At 55.5% G+C, this 10,016-nt stretch overlaps 1 protein-coding gene across 8 annotated transcripts in view; it reads left to right on the forward strand.

The window, feature by feature from the left end:
* The window catches only part of ANO7 (anoctamin 7), a 34,951-nt gene extending 25,151 nt beyond the window's left edge, over window positions 1-9,800 (forward strand). For 5 of the 8 annotated variants that reach the window (XM_070620257.1, XM_070620263.1, XM_070620264.1 and 2 more), the window contains 6 exons: window positions 791-936; window positions 2,218-2,423; window positions 2,500-2,642; window positions 5,638-5,728; window positions 6,216-6,335; window positions 8,379-9,800. In XM_070620257.1, coding sequence (XP_070476358.1) covers window positions 791-936; window positions 2,218-2,423; window positions 2,500-2,642; window positions 5,638-5,728; window positions 6,216-6,335; window positions 8,379-8,537 — 865 coding nt within the window. In that variant the 3' untranslated portion in view covers window positions 8,538-9,800. Of the gene's footprint in view, window positions 1-790; window positions 937-2,217; window positions 2,424-2,499; window positions 2,643-5,637; window positions 5,729-6,215; window positions 6,336-6,490; window positions 7,969-8,378 lie in introns of those variants that run through there. The other 3 variants (XM_070620261.1, XM_070620259.1, XM_070620260.1) reach the window with 1 other exon arrangement.
* Window positions 9,801-10,016: the final 216 nt, after the last annotated feature.

Below are 10,016 nucleotides of genomic sequence, written 5' to 3' on the forward strand. Positions count from 1 at the left end.
TCCGACGCAGCGCCAGAGACGGAAGCAAGGGGAGGCCTCAGGGGACCTTACCAGGGATGGCCCAACCACTGGGGTCCCATCTCCTCAGGGCCACCCCCACTGTCACCATTGTGGCCCATCAAGGCAATTGGGCCACCCTCCCAGGCCGGAGCCACCGCAAAGGATGGCAGAGGCTGGACCTGACCTGGACATGTCCCCCAACTCCACCCCTGGCACATCAGCTATCCACCTCCCGCCCTCCACGGCAGCTCCTGACTTGGCATCAGCTCCCCTGGGGCACCACGAACCCTAGCTGTGGGGCTTTGGCCAAGCCCTGTCCCCTCTTTGGGTGGCCCTGGTTCTCAGGGCACCAACGTGCTCTGAAGCTGAGCTCACAGACACCACGAGTGCAGGGCGCAGCTGGGTGCCTGGTGGGGCAGGGGCTGGACGAGTGACAGTGGGCGAAGCCACATGCACACATGCCCCCACTGGCACAGCGATAGTCCTGATCCACTCCCTCAACCTTGACATAGCTCTTGGCACTTCTTTGAGTTCCCAGGAGGAATCCAGCTCCATAGGCTTCCGTGAGCCATGCCATGTGGCTTGTCCTGCGGGTGCTGCAGGGGGGCTGGCGGAGGGGTGTGGCCCCTCAGAAGGACACAGATGCTCTCATCCACTCTGTCCTGCGAAGGCCTTGCCCCACCGTGCTCGCCCGTGGCCCCGGCGCCCCATCTCCCTGCTGCCCTTTATCTGGGGAGCCAGCAGGCCCAGCGTGGAGGCAGGGCCATCTTCCCCGTGTCTCCCTCTCCAGGAAGCTCAAGGGCTGGTGGCAGAAAGTCCGGCTGCGCTCCAGGAAGAGGCAGGCGGGCGCTGCCGTGGCAGCTGGCCGGGCGCCCTGGGAGGCGGACTACGAGCTTCTGCCCTGCGAGGGCCTGTTTGACGAGTACCTTGAAATGGGTAGGAGCCATGTTAGTGGCCACGGACACGCCAGCACCGTGGGCAGGCTGGGGCAGTCACACCACTCACGGGGCTTCCAGCCTCACCTTCCCCGGTCTGCATCCACCTTGACACGTGATGTGCCCGTGGCGGTGGGGACAGAGGGGCCTGCAGAGAATCCGAAGGGGAATTGTGGGGGTCAGAGTGGGCAACACCCAAGAAAGGCCGGCCGAGGAGGGGAAGGAGCAAGCGCCATGGGCACAGGGGTCAGGAGAAGACCTGGGGGCAATTGACGGGTCTCCTGGAGTGGCTTTAATCTCCTCCCACCCAGGAAAGCATGACCAGAGCCTCGTGGGAAGGGAGCCAGGAAAGAAGCAGGGTCTCGGGGGAGCGGGCCCTGGGGGTGAGGGGCACACTGCGCCTGGGAGCCTGGGAGTTGATTTTCTCCGGCAGTTCTCTCCATGCCCACGGTCTTTGCTGGCCCCTCGGCTGTGCCCTTGCCGGACGGCGGCCCATACCTAAGGCTCATTCCCCTCACGGGCGGTGCACCTTTGAGGGCAGGGTCTGTGTCTAACGTCGCACAGTCCCTGCAGCCCAGGGTCCTACTCTGAGATGACAGAGGGGAAGAACAGGGCACGCTCCGAACCCAGAGTGCTGCATCTCAGCCCCGCACATTGCTCTGAGCTCCCCGGCAGCCAAAGCAACTGGGGTGACAGCAGTGGCCTTATTCCACGGATAAAGGGGCAGGCCAGCTCACAGGGGAGACATGCTTTTTCATGATAACTCGGGGGCGGGACGGGAGGCGCGTAGAGGGAGGGGGGTTCACCTCGTGTGTCCCCACTCCAGCGGACAACAGGCAGTGAGACCCCAGGCTCTCTTGAGTAATGCTACAGAAGACCCGGAACCCCTTCCAAGGAGCCATTTCCTAAAGCTCCCCTGAGAGGGGTGAATGGAGGAGCCAGACCCCAAATCAGAAGCAGGTTTCTGCGCCCTCTCCTGCCACGAGCTACAGGGCGGGCGCGGCCCGGGGCCCCCAGGGAGCATGCGCATCCAGCTGGGTGTGAGCAGTCAGGGAGGCGCCCTGGGGGAAGGGACCCAGGAGCGGAGCCTGCAGGATGAGTAAGAGCAGGAGGAGAGGGGTGGCCCGGGGCTGAGACCCTTGTGGACAGAGAGGTGTCCCCAGGGCCTCCCCTGCAGGGCGCACGTGCAGGGTTTACCGCGGGCGGGCAGCGGCGGGCCCTGGTCGCAGGCGCAAGCGGGGCCCCGGGGCCGCGGCGTGGCGGTGACCCGCGCCCCCCGCAGTGCTGCAGTTCGGCTTCGTCACCATCTTCGTGGCCGCCTGCCCGCTCGCGCCGCTCTTCGCGCTGCTCAACAACTGGGTGGAGATCCGCCTGGACGCGCGCAAGTTCGTGAGCGAGTCCCGGCGCCCGGTGGCCGAGCGCGCGCAGGACATCGGCATCTGGTTCCACATCCTGGCGGGCCTCAAGCACCTGGCGGTCATCAGCAACGTGAGCGCGCGCGCCGCCCCGGGGGCGGGGGTGGGGGCGTGGCGCTCGGCCCCGCGCTGACCGCCCGGCCGCCCAGGCCTTCCTGCTGGCCTTCTCCTCCGACTTCCTGCCGCGCGCCTACTACCAGTGGAGCCGCGCCCGCGACCTGCGCGGCTTCGTCAACTTCACGCTGGCGCGCGCCCCGCCCGCCTTCGCCGCGGCGCACAACCGCACGTGCAGGTGAGGCGGGCTCCAGGCGCAGCCGGGCGGGGGCGGGGGCGGGGGCGGGCCCTGGGAAGAGACCGGGGGAGAAGCTCCCCAGGGGAAGGGAGCAGGCCTGAAGGACAGGGAGGAAAGAAAGGTCCAGAGCGCCCGTGGCCCCAGCCTGCCTTTCCTGCCTCGGGAGCCCCGCGCGTTGTGGGACAGGACGTCGGTGGTCAGCAGAACTCAGCGCTGCGGGAGGGGATTGCGGTGACCAATCCGATGTCTTTATGGGCATAGGTGTCCCTTTTCTATTTCTTCTTGAGTCAATCTTGGTAATTTTGATTTTTTTTTTTTTGGCAGAAAAGTCCATTTCAGCTCAGCTTTAAAATGTAATGACACAATTTATTCTAATATTCTCTCATGAGTTCCTTAAGCCCTCCTGTTTCTCTAGTTATGGCCCCATTTTCTTTCCAGATGCAGTTTGTGTCTTTCCTCTTAAAAGTCAGTCTCCTGGAGTTGAAACCTTAGCTCACTCGTTTTCAGTCTTTCCTGGGTTTTCATAAAGAAACGTACGTCTGTAAATTTACTTAAAGCCTCATTCCCTTAGTGTGAATCACCCTTCTGTTCTTCACTTCTCAATCTTTCACAACTTCAGGTGTGATTTCCCTGTTTATCCATGAATTACTTAGGAGAGTAACTTCCCAAACACATGGAGTTTTTCCTTTTTGATCCTTTTAAAAAATCACTGATTCTGGTTTAATTGCTTGGAGGTCAGAGAACCTGAAGTAATGATGAAAACCTCTCATTTATTGAAGCTTCTTTTATGATCTGGTCACAGTGGGTTTTTGCGTGTTTCAGGTGAACTTGAAAAAAATCTGACTAATTTTGGGGTGAGGTTCTATATCTACCTATTAGGTCAGAGTTCTTAATTTTATTGTTCAGATTTTGATTTTTTTCCCCTGCTTGATCTATCAAATTCTGATAGAGGTGAGTTAAAATCTTTTCAGGAATGTAGGGTTATCAGTTTCTTGTAGTCCTGTCAGGTTTTGCTTTATGTATTTTGAGGTTCTTAGTTGCATAAAAGTTTGTATTTGTGATCCCTTCTTAGTGGATACTTCTTCCACTGCCATTCTTTTTTTTAATTCTTCTTCTCCTGCCTTCTGGCGGCTGAGTGAAAGCATTCTGTATTTTTTTTCTCTTTATGCTCATTTGGAACTGATGGTTTTTTATTATTTTTATTATTTTAGGAATTACCCTTATATTTTCACCATATGTTCTTAACTGTACATTGTCCTAACCAAGCCTGAAGGAATTCATTTTTGTCTTCTCTCCCTGGCATGACAAAGACCTTCATGTGTTTACCCCCTGTTGAGCACCCATCAGTCCATCTTACTATTGTTGTAGAGTTTTAATTACTATTTAAAATACACAAAACATCTTTAGGCATTTGTTAATCACATCTGTTTGGTGTATTTTACTAACTTCTGTGGCTACAATAGCTTCTTATGCATTGCCTTCCCTCTGAGTTCATTTTTCTTCTTGCTGAAGTATGTCCTTTAATAGCTCTTTCAGGAATGATGTGTGGTTGGTGAACTCTTACATATGTTGTTTTTTATATGTCTGAAAATATCTCTGTCTTTGTCCTTTAAATACCAGGTAGAACATTTTAGGTTAAGATTTACTTTCCCTCAGCTCTTTGGAAATATTACTTTATAGTGACCTGACTTTTCTTGTTGGAAGCATTCGTAGCATATAAGTTTTTTTTCTCATTTTCCTTAATTTGTGTCACTAACAGGTATCTGCCATGGTTGGGTTTATTTAAAAGTTTCTCATTGAGAGTCACAGTGTGATACTGATCTAAAGAGTGATGTCTTTCTTTAGTTCTGGAAACATCTCCATTTTGTCCTTCAAATAGTGCTTCCCCGCTCCTTCCGTTCTCGTCTTCTGGAAGTCCCATCGTGTTGCAGCTTTTCCATTTCTCCTCAAGTCGCTTGAGTGCTGTTTTATATTTTTAATTCTTCTTGGCTCTCTATATTGCATTCAGGGTCATTTCATCATAATTCTCTCCCATTTCCCACAGTCTCTCTTGTGTTGTGTCTAGTTTCGTCACTTAAAATTTATCCCATTCATTGAGAATTTTTTTCAATGACTATATATACATATATATATATATATATTTATATTTATTTATTTATTTTTTTAGATTTTTTACTTTACCTTTTTCTCCCCAAAGCCCCCTGGTACATAGTTGTGTATTTTTAGTTGTGGGTCCTTCTAGTTGTGGCATGTGGGACACCGCCTCAACATGGCCTGATGAGCAGTGCCATGTCCGTGCCTAGGATTCGAACTGGCAAAACCCTGGGCCGCCAAAGCACAGCACGCGAACTTAGCCACTTGGCCACAGGGCTAGCCCCTATATTTTTAATTTTCAAGATTTTTGGCTTTTTCTTTTCCTACAAAGTTGACCTTGGTAATGCTTTCCATGGAGTGCAATATGTAAGTTTATGTCACAAAATGGAATGTCACATCTTACCCCAAGACAGAAATACAGGAAGATGTCAAAGGATGACAAGATGACCACTCGATCTGAAATAGCACAGCTGATGGATGGGCTCATTACAGTAGGGAGAGCTGTGCGGGGCAGGCAGTCTCCGAGCAGAAAGGACTGCTGACTGTATCTGATGGCACAGTTCCATGGTGCAAGTAGGTTGACATCACCTGTAGCAGCAGACTTAATGGATTGTCACGTCTACTAGATAGTGGGGCATTTGCCACTGTGGGGCCCGGTGCAGCATGGTAAGGGGATGGGACAGTCTGGCCCATCCACCCCGCTGGAGCCCCACAGTTAGCGCTAAGGGTGCTGGGGAGTCTGCCGTCTGGGCGGACTTCCCTCTCCAGGCACCTGCAGGGAGCGGGCCCAGCGTTAGAGACCAGGAAGGAAAGGCGGAGAAGTGGAGAGCGGCGCCTGCGCCTGCTGCCCACCCGGCTGAGCCTCGGCCGCGGCTGCTCACCCGAGCCCCATCTCCTGCAGGTATCAGGCTTTCAGGGACGACGATGGACAGTATTCCCGGACCTACTGGAACCTTCTGGCCATCCGCCTGGCCTTTGTTATTGTGTTTGAGGTAGGGGCAGCTCCCCATTCCTCTGCTCACCTCCCCCACTGGCTCTCAGCCTTGACGTGAGGCCCACCCCAGGATGCTTTCTCTGATCCCACCATGTGGAGCGGGGCTGGAGTTGGTGGGCCAAGGGAGCAGGGTCCTGCCCTATCACCTTGGTCAAATCACAGTTCTCTGCACCTTCGTTTCCATCTGGAAAATGGAGTTCATCCTTGCCTGGCCTCTGTCTCTGGGTTGTGTGGACCTCAGAATGCTCTGGGCACTGCAGTGTCCCAGGGAAGCTGCACGGGGACACAGAAGTTGGGGGTGGTCTCTGGGCCGTGGCCTCTGCCGCTTCCGGGCATTTCCTTTGCTGTACTGCTGCCCTCCAGCTCAGCCGGCACCCGGGGAGCAGGTGCCCACACCTGGCCCTGTGAAGGCCACGCTGGGCATTTGTTTTTAACCAAGCAGTGGGGTGCGCTCGCCCACTGCCCGTACCATCCCCTGCTCCCAGCACGTGGTGTTCTCCATTGGCCGGGTCCTCGACCTCCTGGTACCTGACATCCCCGAGTCCGTGGAGATCAAGGTGAAGCGCGAATACTACCTGGCCAAGCAGGCGCTGGCCGAGAATGAGGTGAGCCCCCACCCCCAGCCCTCACGCTTCACCTTCCCTGGTCCCCCGGTGGAGGGGCCCCGGCCTGGCGCTCTGCTGCGGCGCAGGACGGAGTGAAGAGTGGCAGAGTGGAATCAGTCTAACCTCACTCTCCTCCCCCGTCTTCCTGGAGACAGGCTCTCTTTGGAGCAGGTGGAGCGAAGGACAACCAGCCCCTGGCTCAAGAGATGCGACTGGGCCCACAAGCCTAGCCTGCTAGGAGATGGCCGGGCCTCCCCAGTCCCTTCCCTCTGAGATCACAGGGGTCACCCTGAGAGTCAGCGGCTCAGGGACCTGGAGCCAGACCCACCTGGAGGGCAGAGGCCCTGCTGCCTCAGAAGAGATGCCAGGCTGTCAAAGGCTCACCGTGCTCAGAGGCCACAACTGGTCTCCTGTCCCTCCTTGGCCCAGAGCTGCTGTGCCCTTGGCTGCCTCGGGCCTCTGCTCACGCGCCCTGCCTCCCAGGTCCTGGTCGTGGTCCCCATCAGCCACCCCTTGGAGTCCCCAAGGCCAGCTGACTACAGCAGCAGCATCTGGAGGGCCGGGGCATGCTGTGCCAGGGGAACCCAGTGGCTTGTCGGGGAGCTGTCCCTGCCATCCCCCTCCCAGCCCCAGGAGCCGGTATCCTCTCCTCACGCTCACCCGAGACAGAAAGGCTCCACATCTGAGGTGCTGGCTGCCCCCACCCTCAGGCACATGCCGCTTCCCTCCCACCTCATCGCCTCTCTCCTCTCAGAGCACCGGTCCTTCTAGGCCTGCTCCCTTCACTGCTTCCCATCCCCAGGGCCCCTCACTCACCCCCAGACCCTGGTCTTCCACTAGCCCAGGAGGTGGCCTCCACCGTGTTCACACTTCCCTCTCGCCCCTCAGCCCTCGGATGTGGCTCATCTGCCAATCAAGCCAGTTGGCTCTGAGGTCCTTTCTGTTCTCCCTGGTGCTCCTTGTGCCTCTTGCCCTTTGAATGGTGGAGTGTCCCCTCTCTCCAGGCCCACCTCACCTCTTCCCACCCTGTCCACTTGGGGTGCTGCCTGCCCCCCAGCACGACCCACCTGTCAGCCCCTGCACTCTGTGTTCAGGTCAGAGCTGAGTCAGCTCACCACGCCACCCAGCCCCCTCCATTCCCCATTATCCGCCAAGGCCTCTCGATTGGGCTTCTTTTTTGAACCTGGTGCGCCATTTTCTCTAAGCTGCTCCCTCCTTGCTCCCCGCTGGGCTGTGCCCCAGAGGAGTGGCTTCTCCCCCACCTCCGGCAGGCCCCTAGGCTGGGGCCAGATGGGGAGGAGTTGGAAGGAGATTGAATTTTATTCCCTGACCAGAGAAATACTTGAGGACATTCCTGCAACCCTCCGTGGATCTCCTTCCACACGTTTTTCTGTGTGTTTATACATAATCGTTTTCAAAATTGGGGGCATAATGGTACGTGCAGTTTGACCTCATCCCCCACTGGCTCCAGCAGCCTCTTTCCACGTTTCCCTTCCGTGAACTCGGTGGACTGCTGGGCCTAACCCTGTCACGGGCACTTCCCAACTTAGCCATCCCTTATGCCGGGCACGCAGGCTTCTCTTCCGCGGCGCTATCAATCAATTATGCGGAATAAACATCCGGAAACACTGTCCTCACTTTTGACTTCCTGAGGGTACACTCCCAGAAGCAGACTGCAGCATCAAAAAGGATACGCAGTTTTTAAAACGCTTTGACGCAGAGCCCGGAAGTGCCAACAGACACCCTTCTCAACAGCGTCCTTGCCAAGGCGGTGTCATCACTTACACGGCGCCGCTCGGGCCTCCGGCAGCACTGCGCACGCTTTGGGCAGTCTGTTGACAAGGGGTGAGGCTGCGTGCAGAGGTGGTTGTGAGGCCACTGGCATTTGGATTTGTCACTCATTCACTTGCCTTTTAGAGAGTGAGCTGGCCCAGATCACAAAAGCCACAAGTATTTTTTTCCAGCTATTTGCTTTATTGTTGCTGCTGACTCAACTTTATAATTTTTTTTAAAGATTTTATTTTTTTCCTTTTTCTCCCCAAGGCCCCCCAGTGCATAGTTGTATATTCTCCGTTGTGGGTCCTTCTAGTTGTGGCATGTGGGACGCTGCCTCAGTGTGGTCTGATGAGCAGTGCCATGTCCGCGCCCAGGATTCGAACCAACGAAACACCCGGCCGCATGCAGCGGAGTGCGCGAACTTAACCACTTGGCCACGGGGCCAGCGCCTCAATTTTATAATTTTGAAGTACATTTATTGAAACATAAGAACAATGCTCAAGTGTGTCCACCGGGCTTTCACACCGCTGTAACCAGCACATGAATCAAGACCCGGCCCTGAGTACCAGGAGCCTGAGTACCAGGCCTGGCGTGGGCCCCTCCCCACTAACTGTCTCCCACCGAGTGGCCACCACCTCAGCCTCTGATGCCAGGGCTGAAACTAGGGAACCCGCAGGGTCGGACCCTCTTTCGGCGAGCACCACGGCCATGAGCTTTCCGTGCAGTGTTGTGCGTGACTGGCCCATTCTGGCCGCTGTTAGGAATGATGCTGCCATCACTCTTGTCCCAGTCTCCCGGTGCCGTGGGGCGCATGTTTAGGAGGAATTGCTGGGTCACTGGGTAAACTACTTGCCTTTAACCTGGTGGGAATGAGACCACTCTCTCAGAAGCAAGGCCTCTAACTCCCTTGCTCCACGGACTCCTGGTGCTATTTTCTACCACGTGGATAATGGGGTGGTTCCTCCAGCTGAAGGCTGTTCCCCTCCCCCCAGCTCAGCACCCGCCTGGGGGCTGGGAGCCTTTCCAGGGGGTGCCACCGAGGTTTGCTCTTGACATAAAGACAGGATGGAGCTAAGTGTAAGTGGCAGGGTGCTGCTTCACAGACATGAGAGGCCAGGGCAGCGAGGAGACTGTCCACCTTCAACAGTGACAGCCAGCCACCCACGCTGTGACCACTGCTGTTTTCCCAGGGTGGCTCCTGCAGGGGCAGTTAACACAGGGTTGACCACCATATGCCAGTTCTCTGGGATTTGGTGCAATTCTCTGGAGAATTCTCTGGGAGAACTTGCACCAAAAATTAGAACTGTGCATGTCCAGTTACCACTCAAGAGCATGCTGAGACAGCCCTGCTTTCACAGGACTGAGAACACACAGGTGCCGGGCGTGATAAAATGAGTCCCAGCACACTACATCCGGTTTTGGGTTTTATTTTAGAATTTATAAAATTCCAGTGTCATCCATATTCATGAGCCTTTACACATGTTTGCATATAATCTCCAAATTCCAAAGTTAAGGCCAAGGGATGGATCGTAGCTATGGACACATACGATATGGAAGACATTCAACACGGAGGACACGCACGCCTCATCCCCACCCAGGCTCTCCAGCAGCATGGGAGGCTGCGGGGAACCAGGCCTGGGCACAGTCATCTCATCACCTCGATTAACAACAACCGAAAACAGAGCAAGACCCCAAACACAGTTGAGGAAAGGAGAGTTTGCATCTATGACATTTAGCAATAAATGCAGATGTGCAAAAAATCTGTCATGAGAATTTAAAATTCGCCTTCAGGTGGGGCGGGGCTGGACACTGTAGAAAAGACCAAGGGAAGCGGAGGTTCGGGCAGATCCCAGAGGAAGCCGGGGCGAGGGGAGGGAAGCAAGCTGGCCAACAGGAAAGGTTCCA

The sequence above is a fragment of the Equus przewalskii genome, chromosome 5 (genome assembly GCF_037783145.1).
Source record: "Equus przewalskii isolate Varuska chromosome 5, EquPr2, whole genome shotgun sequence".
In the NCBI taxonomy this organism is placed as follows: domain Eukaryota; kingdom Metazoa; phylum Chordata; class Mammalia; order Perissodactyla; family Equidae; genus Equus; species Equus przewalskii.